Source organism: Ipomoea triloba, chromosome 1 (assembly GCF_003576645.1).
Source record: "Ipomoea triloba cultivar NCNSP0323 chromosome 1, ASM357664v1".
Taxonomy (NCBI): Eukaryota; Viridiplantae; Streptophyta; class Magnoliopsida; order Solanales; family Convolvulaceae; genus Ipomoea; species Ipomoea triloba.
The window spans coordinates 4,254,289-4,273,665 of NC_044916.1; the positions used below are offsets into that span (position 1 = coordinate 4,254,289).

At 34.5% G+C, this 19,377-nt stretch overlaps 1 protein-coding gene and 2 pseudogenes across 2 annotated transcripts; 1 reads left to right on the top strand and 2 right to left on the bottom strand.

The window, feature by feature from the left end:
- Positions 1-7,598: 7,598 nt before the first annotated feature.
- LOC115998511 (GDSL esterase/lipase At1g28590-like) lies at positions 7,599-11,232 on the top strand. 2 transcript variants are annotated; one of them, XM_031238097.1, is made up of 5 exons: positions 7,599-7,866; positions 9,246-9,473; positions 10,056-10,204; positions 10,397-10,670; positions 10,835-11,232. In XM_031238097.1, the coding sequence occupies exons 1-5, from the start codon at positions 7,620-7,622 to the stop codon at positions 11,098-11,100; spliced, it is 1,164 nt and encodes a 387-aa protein (XP_031093957.1). In that variant the 5' UTR covers positions 7,599-7,619; the 3' UTR covers positions 11,101-11,232. The 2 variants fall into 2 exon arrangements, with proteins under 2 accessions (XP_031093957.1, XP_031093964.1); XM_031238104.1 differs by having other exon boundaries at positions 9,351-9,473.
- A 3,085-nt stretch (positions 11,233-14,317) lies between these two features.
- On the bottom strand, positions 14,318-16,111 carry LOC115996939 (annotated as a pseudogene).
- Positions 16,112-16,133: 22 nt separating this feature from the next.
- Positions 16,134-19,377, bottom strand: part of LOC115997014 — a 3,981-nt pseudogene continuing 737 nt past the window's right edge.

Consider the following 19,377-nt stretch of genomic DNA (forward strand, 5'->3'; position numbering starts at 1 on the left):
CCATTGCCATTAAAAAATAAAAATAAATAAGCTCAACAGGCCTCGAAGGTGGCCCGACAGACCAACCTACTAAAGGCCCACCCTATCGACCCACATTGACAACTCTAATCACCAAGGTATTCACAAGTTTGTTAGGTATTTCATACACAAGGTTTACCACAATTATTGCTTCATTCTGTACTCCTCTTTCAACTTCCGTATATAGTAGAGTTGTTTCCAAACTTTTTCACCAGAAATGGTTTGATACTAATGTAGAGTCAATTTTGGTCTTGATATGATAATGCTTTGAGTTCTGACTTCTTAGTTAGTCTGATGAGCACTGGATTTTGCTTGATATGAGCTTGAAGATTGGCTAGATGTGCGCTTTTAAATTATAATTTCTTTGTATATATCTCTACCTACTTGCAAGCTTCACTTCCTTTTTATACTTAGATCGAACTCAAATTTGTCCATGGTAGATAGACAGTTGCTTGGAAATTATTTTTTATCCAATAACTTATTTTTGACATTTATAGATTAGCCTAACTGGTCATTCATTGCAAGTTGGCTTTTAAAAAAAAAATTGGTGTTTCACATCTTTTTATGAGCTCGCTTATTTTAGAAAAGATATTATATGATTTTTGTGCCAACGACCAAAATTAGCAATGAAATACCTCGTACAACTTATCTTAGTTTTGAGAAATTAAGTTCTAAGTACTAGGTATCTTCTTAAGGCAAATCCCCTTGTCGTTTGAAATCCTTACTGCATGGCGTCTTGCTATCTTTTAATTTTGGCTTATTATCTTGTTCCCACACTACTTGCCTTATGAAAAACTGGCTTACTGTCTTAATCATTTACTGCTTGAAAGTTCTTACAGTAGTAAGAGCTTACTACATGCCTTGTACTCCTTGCTATGTATAATCTCCAAACTGCTTTGAACTTTAATTTGGTATTTTTCACTAAGGGTCTATTTGAAAAAGAGAAAAAATAATTTTTGGAAGTAATTTTGTAGAGTTTTTTAGTGTTTGACTATCAATGAAAAATGAAATCAATGAATGATATTTATTCTTTTTTTTTTTAATACTACTGACTCTGTTACAATAGTATCTGTTCAAAACTACTTTCAAAACTTACTGAAGTACAAAGAGTCAATATTGCTCCATGAGGCTCGAGTTCACAAGGCCACAACCTCTCATATGGAAGTGCAACTTGGTGCCACTAGATTCATTCTAATCAAAGAAAAGGAAAAATGACCTATTTTTTTATATAAAATATCTTCTGAGATTTTTACGTACTGAAAGACATTTTTGAGATTTATATCTCTCTTTCCCTCCAAGTGGTGTTAAATGGGTGGATTTGGCTAGTCTGATTAAAATACATGTTTGGTCAGACTATGCCAAACAATAAAATTCATATAGCCCGCCTCATAACCCAAAACGATTAAAAAAACATTTAATTTTTTGAAATGAAAATATCTTTAGTTTAGACTTATAACATTTATTTATCAATGACGGATTAAAATATGGATTGGATTGGGGTTGATTAAACAATAAAAATATTGGCCTAGACCACAACTCAAAAAGTAAAAAAGATAATTTCGGAACACATAAGATGTTAGACAATTTAAGAGATTGTGAGTGGGAATGGATAACCGAGTGACCCACACGAGTAACGTCCAAACCTGCTCCGTTGCCGATCTTCAGGACATCACCGCCCGAGTACGCAGTAGAATGATCTAACATGTGATCATCCGGAGTAGTGTGCGAGGTTGCGCCGGTGTCGGGATACCAGGCGTCTGCTGCTGTCGTTGCTGAGCCGTCGCCAGTGTACGCGACGTTGGCTTAGGAGTCCTGCCGATCAGAGTATCGCCGGAAGCAGGTGACGCCGATATGGCCGTGTGACCGGCATATCTGGCAGCGCGGTGTTCCGGCTCTGCCACGCCCCTGAACAGATCCATTGCGGCCACGGCCATGGCGACCTCGGCCGTTCGACTGGTGGCGTCCACCATTGCCACCCCGACCTCGACCAGCATAAAAAACCTGCGTTCCCGGAGTGGATAAACTCCTGTGCGTCTGCAGGCAGGAAGTCATCGGAGTGGATAAACTCCTGTGCTTGGAGGTGATCGGCAAGCTGCGGGAGTGTGACCGGCATGTCGCCGACGGTGAGAGAAGAGGCCATTGCACGGTACTCTGGTCGTAACCCGCGCAGAGCATAGAGGATCGTCTCCTCAGCCGATAAGGGGCGACCGGCTAGAGACAACGCTTCCACGGTCATCTGCACCTTGCCCAGGTACTCGGCCAGAGAGGAGTTCCCTTGTCGCAGCGTCTGGAACTGACCAAGAAGACCGAGACAGCGTGATCGGGAGGAGGAAGCAAGAGCCGTCGTGATGGAGGTCCAAACGTCTTGCGCCGTATCACGGCCGACGGCCAAATACATTACTTCATCGGTTAACGATGAAATAATGAGGGAAAGAATAGAGGCGTCTTGCTGAACCCAGGCATTGTAGGCTGGGTTTGGTATGAGCGGCGTTGAAGTAGAGGAGCCAGCCGGCGGCGGAGATCCGATAGTAGCCGGCGGGCATGGCGTACTTCCATCCAAGAAGCCGAGCAGATTTTGGCCTTTTAGGAAGGGGATGATCTGAGTTCTCCAGTACAAGTAATTGTGGGAATTGAGTTTAATAGATATATGGTGGTTGGCGGTGGTGAGAACGGCGGGGTAGGCGGTGATGGGGCTGCCGGCGGTGAAAGTGTGGTGGTTACCGCACGGTCATTGTTGGTAGGTTGGTGAGCCATAGGTTACGGTGATAGGAGAAAATAACGCCTAACACTATTGATACCAGATGAACAATTGGTATTGTGATTAACCGTAAAATAGAGTGATAATACAAGAGTCCTATATGAGCTGAACTCTCCTATTCCCTAGCTAATACAGTATTGACTAGGTATATAATTGACTGAGCATAAAATACAAATAATATAATAAAGGAAATAATAATATGGTTAACAGCTTATTGGCTCAATAAGCCAAAATACAAAATGCTGATCAATGCAGCGTTTCTAACAAGCTGCTTGGGTAAATGGCAATTTTGTCCCTTAATTTCTAATCCTCCAATAGCATACCTTCTCTGGTCTGCCTCTTCTCTCCACGTTGATTGTCTTCAATTTGTAGTTCAATATTAGTGCTTTCTCTCCAATTGACGATGATGATAATAACAATAATTAATTTTAAAAAGTAATTTAAGAATTAAGAAATTAGTACAATATCCTTATAGGTCATTTTACATCCAATCAGCTAAAAGTAAACAGCTAATTTACCAAACATTTTTCTATAATCAGTTGATATAATCAGCTGGTCAAATCAGTTAACACAATCAGCTATTAGTTATCAGCTAACACAACCAGCTACCAGCTATCAGCTATCAGCTGATTGCCAAACACCCCCTAAATTTTTTCTTCAATTTCACTAGTTTATAGTTATTACGCACTACATTTTATCAATGTCTTATTAAATATGAGTTAGGGTCGGTCGGGTTGAGCCAACACATTACAAATTTTGGCTTGCCCCAACCCAGATGACAAATTTTATTGTAGACCATGGTCCATGTAGCAACGTGGAACAGTAGGAAAATGATGTCATTTGAAGTTTTTTTTCCGTTAATAATGGTAGATGGCAAATTGCATTATGGTACATTCATGTAGCAACCTCTCTTATCATTCAATTTCATGTTAATTCAATTACAGTTTCATTTGACAATATACATTCAATATATGAGCCATGCTCAGTTTCATTTTATACATACAATAGTTTTATTACAACACTAAAATATTATTTTAATTCAACTATAATATCTTTTAACAATATACATTTAATGTATGAGACCTACTATTCAATTTTATTTTATACTCACAATTTTCATTACAACAACACTAAAGTGTCATTTTATTTCAACTATATTTTCATTTTACAATATATGATCTCTAATATTCAATTTAGTTATAATTAGATCCTCATTTGGATACCATAATGCTGAATACGACTCTACAAGCCGCCTCCCAATAATATCACATAGTGTATTTGATAATTAGTCGGTACTGGATATTGATATGATAATGATTAGATTAGTTTTATACCAATTAATGATTTTAATAATCTATTGCAATAATGTTAACGAAACGTACAACTTTGATCTCCTAATAAATATCCGTGCAGTCGCATATTATTATTTTGGTGGTTTGGTCATCCACTATTATTTTGGCAATCAATTTGAGAAAGTATTGGCAAAGTTTGTTGTGAGAGTGTTGACAGAATTAGGATGATAATTTCAATCTTTTCAGTGGATATTCATTCAAATTTACTTCATATAGATCGATTTTTCTGAATGATAGTGGGTGGTGGATTACGGTGGGTTTTAAAAAACTAAACCCACAGTAAGTCGGGTTTGATTAGAGTTTTATGTACAAAATCTGTCTAGGACCTACCCAACCCAACACCTATAAAAAATTAATAGTAAAATTAATAGCATTCATATATGATACTTAATTTTGTAACCTTCACACTTATGTGAAATTAATAACAATGGTTACAAAATTAATTAAATATCTGGTTAAAGAATTAAAGTGATATTACAAAATTAAATCTCAATTAAATTAGAATTAAATCATTTAGCTAATTTTCCAAATAAATTAGAATTAAATTATTTGTCTTAAGTTTATGGTTTTTTTTTTTTACTAGTGTTAGAAGTTGACCCCACTCAAAATATTGTCTCAAAATGACTACTTTAAGTATCCAATTTAGCTAATTTTTCCAACATAATCTACTTGAAAAGTGTAGAGACATGTTGGATTTTCCATGGGAGATAGATTCAGAATTCATGTAAACGAGTTTATTAGTGGGTTAACACGATAATGAAACAAACATGATAAAGCTAAACATTGTCATGATTAAGAGTAACATCTTAGAGTTTTAAACACGAACTTGAACACGATCTTGAACATGTATTAGTTGACATGATATACATATTTAGTTAATATGTTTTAGGTCTTTACAACATGATATGACATGATTACTTGTTTAGACTTTAGAACAGGTTAGAAAAGTTAATATAATTTTATTTTTAGAAAATAGATTGTGTACGGGTTAAATTATATTGGACTACTCTCCATTTCGCCGGTTAGGTGGATTACATGTACAAAACTTGATTTTATATACCTGTCTGTGGTCAGAAATTCATAGAACACTTTTGTCGCGGACAACGTCGTAGTTACGTACAGCAACATACACGTGTCCTACGTTGCACACTCCGTATTTGAATATTCTGCAATGTGTTTTTTTTTTTTGAAAGAAAAGTGTTCTATGAATTTCTGCAATGTGTTGTGGCTAGTTAATGTTGCATGTGCAGTGCTTCGTACGACATGCACGATTGACATAGTTGGGTTTAGAGAAAATTTTTGTCAACCTCATTTGGAGTGTGATTTGCATTCTCACATAGTAAGCTAAGATAGGAATTTTAGTACTACGTAATATATTTCTACATATCTTATCAAGCGAAAAATTATATATATATTTATACTGATTCAAAATTATATATTTATATTGATCTAAACTCATATGATACAATTCAAATTATTAGTAGATCGGATGAGGAAACCTCTACTATTAAGAAATTTTATGGGACGAGCTTAACCGAGAGGATATTGGCAATGGTTGAATTACTAACACTTTGGTACTTGAATTACGTTACAACCAAGAAAGATTTCAATCATTATTCTATGGATCATGATCCACACATTTGTGTAAACGATAAATAATAAAAAGTACATTTTTAATATATTAAAAGTACATTATTTGTAGTTCTTATACTGTGGACCATGGTTCACAATGCATTGTGGACCATATATAGATCATGATTGATACTGCAGTCGTGTTGAACTGATACTGCAGTTGTGTTGAACGGATCGATACTGCAATTGTGTTGAAAGGGAACTGCAGTTGCGCGGAACAGAGGTAGTGTCATCCGTCTGGAACTACAGTTGTGTTGAACTGATATTGCAGTTGTGTTGAATAGATACTGCAGTTGTGTTGAACGGATGAACGGTCTCTGTTACGCGCAACTGCAGTTTCCTTTCACCACAACTGCAGTATCTTTTCAACACAACTGCACTATCTGTTCAACACAACTGCAATATCAGCCATGATCATGGTCCACAATATAATTTGCGTATTATTTGTATACATAAAATACATTAGTTGAAAGTACATGATTTAAATTTTTTATATATTATCAAGTAATGTACATTCAATATACAAATAATGTTCTTTTAATATATTAAAAATGTATATTATATTCATGGTCTACATAGCTATGTATGTGGACGATTGTGCACACAATAATTTGTTGGAAGATTTATACAGCATGCATGGATTCCGAAAAATTAGAAGATGCATGTATGCAGTAACCCAAATTATACTTGACCAAGTTTTAATTTCCTTTTCAAACATAATCACAAAAGAGCAGGATATACTAAAAGTCCTCCACATGTGTGTGTATGTGTGTGTGTATGGGGGTCCAGCCGTCCAGAATGGAAGAGTTGCCAGGTTAAAAATGCGCAGCAATCTGAGCCATTAGTTTCATCCAATCTACTTTGCGTAAAAAAAATTACACTACAAATTGAATATACTTGCATATACTTGCACCAGACGTTATCATTAAGTACACCAATGTGAAAGACGTTATCATTAGATGCACCAATGTTTAAAATTAAAGGTAAATTACTTGCACTAATAAGTGAAAATTGTTGCACTTTTTGATTGGAGGGAATTACAATTCTGCGGAATTGAAAATCCTCATTTTCATGGAATGAATTAGAATCCCATGCCCCTTGGTATTTCAATTCCATGGATTTTAAGAAGAAAAAAAAAATTGAAACAAAATTACCTCACTCTTTTTTTTTTTAACCTAAAATTGATGTTTGACCTCTCCCTTTCGATTATAGTGTGTCTTCTTCTTATAGTACTCTCAACACAAAATGTCAATCAGTATATGTTTTCTCAAAACTCCCTTATCTATTTTATCCGTGAGTCTGTAAAATGTCAATCAGTAGGCCAATCGGGTGCCACTAGACCACAAGATTTTTGGCATGAGCATTTTGACTTTATACTATTTATTTTGTTTCAATTTTCATGTATACCAAACATCAGAATTGCAATTCACAGCAATTATATTATTGCAAATCAAATACTGAAATATAAATTACCCCTTTTATTCTTGCATTATATTCATCTCCCATTGGAAATGTAAATTATTTTCCACCTAATTCCCTCCCTCCAACCAAACGCCCCGAAAGTGATTTAATAGCACCTTTTACTTGCACACTTACACTTTTAACACATGTTACTTGTACCAAAGTTCAAGTTATTTACGAAAATGACACTATGTATTTTTTAATTCGTTAAATCTAGACACGGGGTTGCTTTTCAACCGCATCTGTTCTCACTGGCGCATGTAGTATATATAAAGTAGTGTATATATAGGCGGTACGTACGGTGCAACTGCCCATTGCCCATGTAGTATATAAAGCAGCAAACTTATATTCACATCATAAATACGCTTTCTCTGCAAAGCAAATCATTTGCATTTGCAATGGATTCTTCCATGAAAGTGATTTGTATGCTGATGTTGTTGTTTGCTTCAGTTGTCCAGGCTTCAGGTTGTTACGATTCCATCATTAGTTTTGGCGACTCTCTTGCCGACACCGGCAACTTACTTCATCTTCTCCGGTCCAATGGCCACTTCGTTTCCTCCGCCGCCGCATTTCCCTACGGAGAAACTTTCTTCCATCGCCCCACCGGTCGGTACTCCGACGGCCGTCTCATCATCGACTTCATTGGTAAGATGCAAAAACTATATATCATGCTGCGGCACATCAATGCTGCCTAGTTTTGTTGTTTTTGTTGTTACTGCTATTATTGTAACTAATTGATTTCGTGACCTTTACTTCACAATGCAAGCTCGTATTTACTATTTATATCGGGAGCAACCTTAGCCAAATTAATGGGAACTGTTGACTTGATTATCTCTATCATTCATATATAGGGTCCGTGTGAATTGAGCGTCCCGTGCGAATTGAGCGTCCCGTGCGAATGCACAAACTGAAGGGATACACCACAATTATTACATGAATGTTCACCTGCGGTGTATTTCTTCAGTAATTCGTAGGTTCGCATTTGAAAGTGTATATATATCAATTGAGAACAATTTGCTCTATAAAAAGTGAGGACTGATCTTAGTCTGTTTATCAATAATTGAAAGTTTTAATAAAAATAAAAAAAAGTTAATTTTATAATTATTGAAAACTTTTAACTGCAAGTTCATTTTATGATTATTGCAAACTTAAAAGTTTAATAATGGTAAGATCCTAGTATTTCATTTAATTTGTTCACACTTTTTACAGGTCACCTAAACCCTCCCTTATATATTTATGAAAATGGCAATCCTATTTTACTTTATCTCCTAATTTTTGATCATCGGATAGACGGATCATATTAATTATGTCACTGTTCTCACTTAAAGTGTTGTTCTCACTTGATTATATATATATATATATATATGGGTTCGTGTGTGGTTTGCCTTCTTCGATGCGGCTGTCGGGTTGTTTTAGGTGCGTGGTTTTCATTTTTTAAGGTGTGTAATTTTCGTTCTTAAGGTGTTTCAGTGGTGAAACTTAAAAGTGCATGTGCATTCTTTTCATTCTTAAGATGCGTGATTTGTATGCTTAAGGTGCATAAGTTGTTGAAACTTAAGGTGCACCATTTTAAAATCTTAGGTGCGTGGTTTATGTTCTTAAGGTACGTGGTTTGTGTATTTAAGGTGCGTGGTTTGTGTACTTAAGGAGCGTCGGGCTACAGCTTTAGGTGCGCGTGGTTTGTGTTTTAAAGGTGTTTTGTTTGTGTGCTTAAGGTGCGTGGTTTGTGTACTTAAGGTGCGTAATCACACAACCACACTCGAACCCTTCCCTATATATATACTTGCAAATCTGAACTAAGTACTTGCACTTATAACACATTTACTTGCACCAAAGTTTGAGTTATTTACAAAAATGGCAGCGCATCTTTTTTTTTTTTTTTTTAAAAATTACATCTGATTCGTTGATTTGGGCACGTGGACAATTGTGAATCGTTCTTATTTCTCTCCTGGGCGCCCGCTCTCATTAGAGCGCGCCCCTATATATGGGGTAAATTTGAATGTTGTAAATAATCAATAATGCAGCTCAAAGTATGGGGTTCCCATTTGTACCACCCTACATCGGGGTGAAAAACGCAAACAAAAGCAATTTTATAGGGGGAGTAAATTTTGCACTTGCTGGATGCCCAGCAATGGATCCTTCATCACTGGCAGCCATGGGGATTGAAGACCCTTTTGGATCAGATGCTTCTTTGGGAACTCAGCTCAACTGGTTCAAGGAAATGCTACAAACATTTTGCAACACTCCATCTGGTAATTACTTCCTATCCATTTTTCATAAATAATGCAATTATTATATATATTAATGATTAGGTGTACGAATGATTGATATAAATATCGTACGTGGAAACCAAAGTAACCAAACTATATAAGTAGTTTGATATGTTCATTATTAAGTTGTACGGTTATTATTATTTTTTTTGGTGAATAAAGTACGGTTATTTTATGATGAGTACATAAGTTGTTGTAAATGACAAGATTAAAGTTGGATGGGTCCATTTCAAAAAAAAAAAAAGTTGGATGGGTCCGAGTCATTTAAAAAATAAGAGTTAATTCATAGGCGGTTAGGGTTAGGGAAGCTCTAAATTAAATTCGCTTAAAGAAATGTAAATGGATGGATTGAGGTCAAGATAGACAATTTTATTATTCAATGTTATAAACTTTACGCATAACTAATAATTAATAATCGAAACTTAATTCTCATTACGACGGGTGAGAATCCATAAATCTTTTGATCATTAGTGATATTTCAATCTAAATGGAGTGGCATTATTATTATTATTATTATTATTATTATTATTTTAATACTATCATTGCATCAATCATGATAAGCAGAGTGTAAGAAATATTTGCAAAGTTCTCTGGTTTTCTTGGGGGAGATTGGAGGCAATGATTACAATGGTGCATTTTGGCAAGGCATTCCCATTGAAGAGATCAAACCTTTGGTTCCCAAAGTTATTGCAACCATTGCATCAGCAATCAATGTAAGAACTAAAAATCCTAAATGCTGCTTCATCTATTCAATTTTATCTATCATGTTTACTATTTATTTATCTATCATGTTTACTATTTATTGCTCAAATAAACTCTTTCTTCTTTATTTATTTATATTAGTATCAGTCCAACTCTCCCACTATTACATCAACTTGATTTGTTGATTCATATTCTTGATCTAGGAAGTGATTGAATTTGGAGCTGAAACATTGGTTGTTCCGGGGAATTTACCAATTGGATGTTCACCTTCTTATCTAACATACTTTATGAGTTCCAATGAGAGTTATTATGACTCTAAAACTGGATGTCTTAACTGGCTAAACGAGTTCACTGAGTATCACAACAAACTTCTTCAAGAAACACTCAATCGCCTCAGAGAACTCCATCCTCATGTCACCATAATTTATGCAGACTACAAAGCAGCAATGGAACTCTACAACTCTCCAAGCAAATTTGGTATGTTCTTTTTAATTTGTACATATTTACAAAATATTTCCAAATACACTTTAAAAAAAAAAATTTATTGTTCGGACTGCTACTTGGAGGGTCGAGTTTAGCATACTGCCCATCTTGTGCATGAATAGGATTTAACATAGGATTGTTGGTTGAATGATATATAGGATTTAACAGCACCATAAGTGCATGTTGCGGAGTGGGAGGTCCATACAATTACAACAGCAACGTTGGTTGTAAAGTTCCAGAATCTAGTGTTTGTGAACATCCTTCGTCTTACGTTAGCTGGGATGGCATACACCTTACAGAAGCAGCTTATAAATGGATAGCACATGGCTTACTGAAAGGCACATATATGACTCCTCGTATCAGTGATGCTTGCATTCTTAAAGCCCCAACAATATCACATTGTAAGGAAACAATGAAAGCATGAAATTGAAATTCTTAAATCGTAGCTTTAGATTTCAAATATGATTGCGTTACACGTGATAATTTTCTTATGTATTGTTGTAAAGATTCATAGTTGTATTCAAAGTTGCAAAAATGACTAGGTGTTCCTCAAGCACCCCAGGCCTAGAGTTTTTTTTTTTTTTTTTTTTTTTAAAGATTTTTTTAAAAAATTATTTAAAACACGGTAAATTATTTAATACTTTAATAATTAATACTAAAATATTAAATATTAACCTAAAAACATCAATAATTGTAAATTGTATAAAGATTTAAAGAATAAAAACATAGTACACTCACAACTCACAAAGTATTAATATTAGAGTATCTGATTTTGATTTTATTTTTGAGTTTGCGACCAATTTGAACAATTTAGGTTATTTCACTAAAATGACATCGATTTAAACAAAATAATTCATTTTAGAAAAACACAAAAAATAGCTAATCAACGGCCTAGATGCCCGCATAATCTTTGGCGACCATGTAACATGAGTTCGGACCACAAATTGATAGATATATAAAGTCAATTAAGTTTTGGTTTATGTAATCCACCTAACCGGTGAATTGGAGAGTGGTCCAATATAGTTTTAACTCCGGCCTAGACAAATTTTGACTCCATAGGCCTAGCATACACTCCTCCCATTGTTATCATGCACATATATAATAGACCTTATCCAGATTATGTATTTACAATCGATCAATATATTATATGTCTACAGTTGACATATGATATATCTTTAATTTATTTACACTACATAATCTATTAATCTAATGTATATACGGAGTAATATTTTAACATAATTTAGACCAGCATCTATCATATGCATAATGAACCTTAGTCCATGATATAATTTGGTACAATCCTTAGCTGGTTAAGTCCAACCTAAGCTCAACGTATGCCACTTTTCTACCCGGGCTCCACTCATTTTATGCACCCAGAGCCCCCAGAGGCCAGATCCAATTCTTCCATCAATTACCAAAAAAGTTATCAATATATATATATATATATTTATTTGTAATTGGATTGAGCAATAACCCCAATTTGTAGATCTAGGCACAATTCAGAAATTTAGGTTTCCCAGGTGATGACAGATGTTTTTGTTTAAAGGCAGGAATGGGCAAAAACAGCTAGAAAGAAGATTATTCAAATTTATTTTAAAAAAAAAGATTATTCAAATTTAAAAAAAAAAACCAATCAAATTGGAGTAGCAAATTAAATTAGTTTTGTTAAGACCTAGTATTTACCCCCGTGCGTTGCACGGAATGAATTTATTATAATATTTTAAGAAATATTTGAATCGATATACAATTATATAAATTATAACATCGAATATGAGTATGAATAAGTATATAAATGCAATTATAGTATGAGTCTTCCTTGCATGCAACAAATATCACAAAAATTCAGTGTTCTAAAATAAGTGTATAAATGCAATAGGTAGATATTTTACATTATTGCATCATATTCATTAATTTAATTACTTTTCGAATAGTTATTGCATGATCTTGAGGAACACTTATATTTTGATATTCAGTAAGTATAACTATATTAGAGAAAAATTTATATGGGAGGAATGGGATAATCAGTTGAGTAATTGTTGGTTGACCGTAGAGCGTTGTGTTGGAGGAAGAAGATGATATATAGTGAAGATGATATTGCCCTTCACTATATATCATCTCCTTCTTTCAACACGTTGATATTCTCTGGACAAATAACTGTTGGAAAAAAATTAGCATAAAATGACATTTTACTGGCAATATTGTGGTACAAATATATGTGTGGTCCACTTTCGATTTGGATCGGGTCAAAGTGGATTCGTGTTCTTCGTAGTTAGACGAAAAGATTGATATATTGTACGCTCAAAACTGATAATGGGTGAATGAGAAATTGGTTCTCAAAGTTGACCCATTTGAGTTAGAAAAATATAGAGAAAAACCTTTTGTCCGACATTGGTTTGAGAAGTGGTTTGCACCACTACTTATAAGACTTTTTCTAAGGCTTATTGAATTGTATAGCATAGAGGCTCTCTCTCGCGCGCAGGGGGGGTTCAAATGAAATCCCAAAATAAACTTAAAAAGGCTTGACTCGTGCGCCGACACCTGCATGCACGAATGTCGTTCAGAAAATTGGTTGGGCTTGCGGGTTGAATTATGCCAAATTTTCATATTTTTTACAATATTGGGCGTGAAGTTAAAACTTAGGATATTGTTTTTATTAATAGTATAGATTGCATTGCAGAGAAATATATATACTGAATTATTACCATTAGCAATTCTAGTCTAGAATTGTATTACGAATAGGAACGTAGGGAAGAATATATTTTATTAGGAATTCTATTTTAATTTAAAATTGTATTAGCGATAGGAATTGTATTACCATATTTTACAATATTACGCAAACAATAATATTATAGGTCTGTTTTGTGCGGGATGTTAAAACTTAGGATATTGTTTTTATTAATAGTATAGATTGCATTGCAGAGAAATATATATACTGAATTATTACCATTAGTAATTCTAGTCTAGAATTGTATTACGAATAGGAACGTAGGGAAGAATATGTTTTATTAGGAATTCTATTTTAATTTACAATTGTATTAGCGATAGGAATTGTAATACAATATTTTACAATATTACGCAAACCATAATATTATAGGTCTGTTTTGGGCGTGAAGTTAAAACTTAGGATATTGTTTTTATTAATAGTATAGATTGCATTGCAGAGAAATATATATACTGAATTATTACCATTAGCAATTCTAGTCTAGAATTGTATTACGAATAGGAACGTAGGAAAGAATATATTTTATTAGGAACTCTATTTTAATTTACAATTGTATTAGCGATAGGAATTGTATTACCATATTTTACATTATTACGCAAACCATAATACTATCGGTCTGTTTTGGGCGGGAAGTTAAAACTGAGGATATTGTTTTTATTAATAGTATAGATGGAACAAAACAAAGTAAAAGCAATTCCATAAAGTCTTTTATTATTATATATATTGCTGAGATGATTGAAACCTAATAATTCAAATACAAGCTAGCAAACCATTGGACTAGACAGCTAGCCACAAGCGGCAAGTTGCCTCAACTCCAATTTTATTCAAAACACACTCAATAATTATAGAAAGGTCTTCATGAAGCTAGAGAAGACTTAGTTTTATTCAAACACACATGCCAGCACGGAACTCTTTCCGTTTAAAATGTCTCGTCCACTTCATGATCGTCAAGGATATAATTCCCGTCATCTTGCTGAACCATTCCTTTATCCTTTATGTTAGACCATCCTGTCAGTATACGATACTCGTCTTTCAGAGCACCCTGATACCTATTAATTTTAGAAAGATCAAAGTCTCCCTGACGCTCAAACCCTCCCTGAGACCCCTGGTATCCATCAATTCCATCCATGCATATAAAGCATCAAGTCATGAGTTAACAGGTTTGGAACTTCAGGCTTCAAATACTCAGATTTCTTAGATTCAATCACCAAACCCACCCCCACATCTACGTAAGGTGTTGGTGGCGTTACGTCACCACCTTCCGGCGGAAATATGTTGTCACCGTATTTCCACCCAAAAGGCGGAACTGCCGTAACAATATCATTGACGTCGGAGATTCGCATGCCTCGAAGGTTTTGTTGATTAGAAAAGGCAGTTTTAAAATTCTCATCCCCTACTTTGGGGCTTGCATACAAGAAAGCAGTCACAAGAATATCTTTATTATTGTTGATTGGATTGGCAGCCAGGTCTGTTGCATTCAGTGTTGCCATGGATGAACCCAAGCTGTGTCCTATCACGGTTATGCTAATTTCCTCGCCCTTGTATAACTCAACAAGTCTTGCAACTTCTCCACGAATCTATACATATAACAAAGACAAGTCAAGTCAAATTCTACAATAGTATAATATAATGCCAAAAAGATACTGAAATGAAATAAATAAAAAAAATTATGGTCCTGTTTGGTAAATTGCTGTTAGCTGATTAGGTTAGAAGGGATGATTAGTTGATAACATTTGCTGATTGTAAAAAGTTGTTTGATAGCTGTTTGGTATAATTTCTTTTCTCAAAAACTAATTGAAGAGCCCGCTTTGAGTAGCCTTTTAAATTTTAGTATTTTGGAGCTACAAAAACCTTATTAACCAAACAACTAATAGTGGTCAAATAAGTCAAAATAGACTGATTATTTACCAAACTGGCCTTATATATACCTGATCTCTGGCACTCTTTTGATTCAATTGGGAATCTTGATTGATGGTGGTATACATATCGTACCAGCCCTTATGCAAGGATCAGAGTCTTGGCCAAAGAATAATGGCGCTTTGACGAACCAGAATGTGAAATTCTCATTCCACTCTGAGTTTCGTATTGTTACAGATTCTCAAATTTTGTAAACTTTGTAAGAATCTAAAAAAGTTTGTATAAAAAATATTGGGAAAATGGCATTTTTAGTCCCTAAGTTATAGGCGTAGTGTAGACTCAGTCCCTAAGTTATGGTTGTATGCGAGTTTAGTCCCTCAGTTATTCACAAAGTGACGAGTTTAGTCTCTGAACATTAAATTTGACGAAAAAATTAAAAAATATTCAAAATTTGAAGGGTAAAATAGGAAATTCACATTTTATTATTCTTCTTATATCAAAACCACTTTTACAACATTATTTTTTCACTTCTTAGACTAATTATTTTCAATATTTTTCATTTTTAAAAGCATTTTAATAACTTTCAAATGACTTGTTAGGAACCTTATAACACACTTAAAATTTAGCACAAATAAAGAAATGCATGATCATTGTATTTAGGTGTATGAAACACACTGTCCTAACAAGTTTTTATTTTTTTTACTAAGCANCAAATACAAGCTAGCAAACCATTGGACTAGACAGCTAGCCACAAGCGGCAAGTTGCCTCAACTCCAATTTTATTCAAAACACACTCAATAATTATAGAAAGGTCTTCATGAAGCTAGAGAAGACTTAGTTTTATTCAAACACACATGCCAGCACGGAACTCTTTCCGTTTAAAATGTCTCGTCCACTTCATGATCGTCAAGGATATAATTCCCGTCATCTTGCTGAACCATTCCTTTATCCTTTATGTTAGACCATCCTGTCAGTATACGATACTCGTCTTTCAGAGCACCCTGATACCTATTAATTTTAGAAAGATCAAAGTCTCCCTGACGCTCAAACCCTCCCTGAGACCCCTGGTATCCATCAATTCCATCCATGCATATAAAGCATCAAGTCATGAGTTAACAGGTTTGGAACTTCAGGCTTCAAATACTCAGATTTCTTAGATTCAATCACCAAACCCACCCCCACATCTACGTAAGGTGTTGGTGGCGTTACGTCACCACCTTCCGGCGGAAATATGTTGTCACCGTATTTCCACCCAAAAGGCGGAACTGCCGTAACAATATCATTGACGTCGGAGATTCGCATGCCTCGAAGGTTTTGTTGATTAGAAAAGGCAGTTTTAAAATTCTCATCCCCTACTTTGGGGCTTGCATACAAGAAAGCAGTCACAAGAATATCTTTATTATTGTTGATTGGATTGGCAGCCAGGTCTGTTGCATTCAGTGTTGCCATGGATGAACCCAAGCTGTGTCCTATCACGGTTATGCTAATTTCCTCGCCCTTGTATAACTCAACAAGTCTTGCAACTTCTCCACGAATCTATACATATAACAAAGACAAGTCAAGTCAAATTCTACAATAGTATAATATAATGCCAAAAAGATACTGAAATGAAATAAATAAAAAAAATTATGGTCCTGTTTGGTAAATTGCTGTTAGCTGATTAGGTTAGAAGGGATGATTAGTTGATAACATTTGCTGATTGTAAAAAGTTGTTTGATAGCTGTTTGGTATAATTTCTTTTCTCAAAAACTAATTGAAGAGCCCGCTTTGAGTAGCCTTTTAAATTTTAGTATTTTGGAGCTACAAAAACCTTATTAACCAAACAACTAATAGTGGTCAAATAAGTCAAAATAGACTGATTATTTACCAAACTGGCCTTATATATACCTGATCTCTGGCACTCTTTTGATTCAATTGGGAATCTTGATTGATGGTGGTATACATATCGTACCAGCCCTTATGCAAGGATCAGAGTCTTGGCCAAAGAATAATGGCGCTTTGACGAACCAGAATGTGAAATTCTCATTCCACTCTGAGTTTCGTATTGTTACAGATTCTCAAATTTTGTAAACTTTGTAAGAATCTAAAAAAGTTTGTATAAAAAATATTGGGAAAATGGCATTTTTAGTCCCTAAGTTATAGGCGTAGTGTAGACTCAGTCCCTAAGTTATGGTTGTATGCGAGTTTAGTCCCTCAGTTATTCACAAAGTGACGAGTTTAGTCTCTGAACATTAAATTTGACGAAAAAATTAAAAAATATTCAAAATTTGAAGGGTAAAATAGGAAATTCACATTTTATTATTCTTCTTATATCAAAACCACTTTTACAACATTATTTTTTCACTTCTTAGACTAATTATTTTCAATATTTTTCATTTTTAAAAGCATTTTAATAACTTTCAAATGACTTGTTAGGAACCTTATAACACACTTAAAATTTAGCACAAATAAAGAAATGCATGATCATTGTATTTAGGTGTATGAAACACACTGTCCTAACAAGTTTTTATTTTTTTTACTAAGCANCCCGTCATCTTGCTGAACCATTCCTTTATCCTTTATGTTAGACCATCCTGTCAGTATACGATACTCGTCTTTCAGAGCACCCTGATACCTATTAATTTTAGAAAGATCAAAGTCTCCCTGACGCTCAAACCCTCCCTGAGACCCCTGGTATCCATCAATTCCATCCATGCATATAAAGCATCAAGTCATGAGTTAACAGGTTTGGAACTTCAGGCTTCAAATACTCAGATTTCTTAGATTCAATCACCAAACCCACCCCCACATCTACGTAAGGTGTTGGTGGCGTTACGTCACCACCTTCCGGCGGAAATATGTTGTCACCGTATTTCCACCCAAAAGGCGGAACTGCCGTAACAATATCATTGACGTCGGAGATTCGCATGCCTCGAAGGTTTTGTTGATTAGAAAAGGCAGTTTTAAAATTCTCATCCCCTACTTTGGGGCTTGCATACAAGAAAGCAGTCACAAGAATATCTTTATTATTGTTGATTGGATTGGCAGCCAGGTCTGTTGCATTCAGTGTTGCCATGGATGAACCCAAGCTGTGTCCTATCACGGTTATGCTAATTTCCTCGCCCTTGTATAACTCAACAAGTCTTGCAACTTCTCCACGAATCTATACATATAACAAAGACAAGTCAAGTCAAATTCTACAATAGTATAATATAATGCCAAAAAGATACTGAAATGAAATAAATAAAAAAAATTATGGTCCTGTTTGGTAAATTGCTGTTAGCTGATTAGGTTAGAAGGGATGATTAGTTGATAACATTTGCTGATTGTAAAAAGTTGTTTGATAGCTGTTTGGTATAATTTCTTTTCTCAAAAACTAATTGAAGAGCCCGCTTTGAGTAGCCTTTTAAATTTTAGTATTTTGGAGCTACAAAAACCTTATTAACCAAACAACTAATAGTGGTCAAATAAGTCAAAATAGACTGATTATTTACCAAACTGGCCTTATATATACCTGATCTCTGGCACTCTTTTGATTCAATTGGGAATCTTGATTGATGGTGGTATACATATCGTACCAGCCCTTATGCAAGGATCAGAGTCTTGGCCAAAGAATAATGGCGCTTTGACGAACCAGAATGTGAAATTCTCATTCCACTCTGAGTTTCGTATTGTTACAGATTCTCAAATTTTGTAAACTTTGTAAGAATCTAAAAAAGTTTGTATAAAAAATATTGGGAAAATGGCATTTTTAGTCCCTAAGTTATAGGCGTAGTGTAGACTCAGTCCCTAAGTTATGGTTGTATGCGAGTTTAGTCCCTCAGTTATTCACAAAGTGACGAGTTTAGTCTCTGAACATTAAATTTGACGAAAAAATTAAAAAATATTCAAAATTTGAAGGGTAAAATAGGAAATTCACATTTTATTATTCTTCTTATATCAAAACCACTTTTACAACATTATTTTTTCACTTCTTAGACTAATTATTTTCAATATTTTTCATTTTTAAAAGCATTTTAATAACTTTCAAATGACTTGTTAGGAACCTTATAACACACTTAAAATTTAGCACAAATAAAGAAATGCATGATCATTGTATTTAGGTGTATGAAACACACTGTCCTAACAAGTTTTTATTTTTTT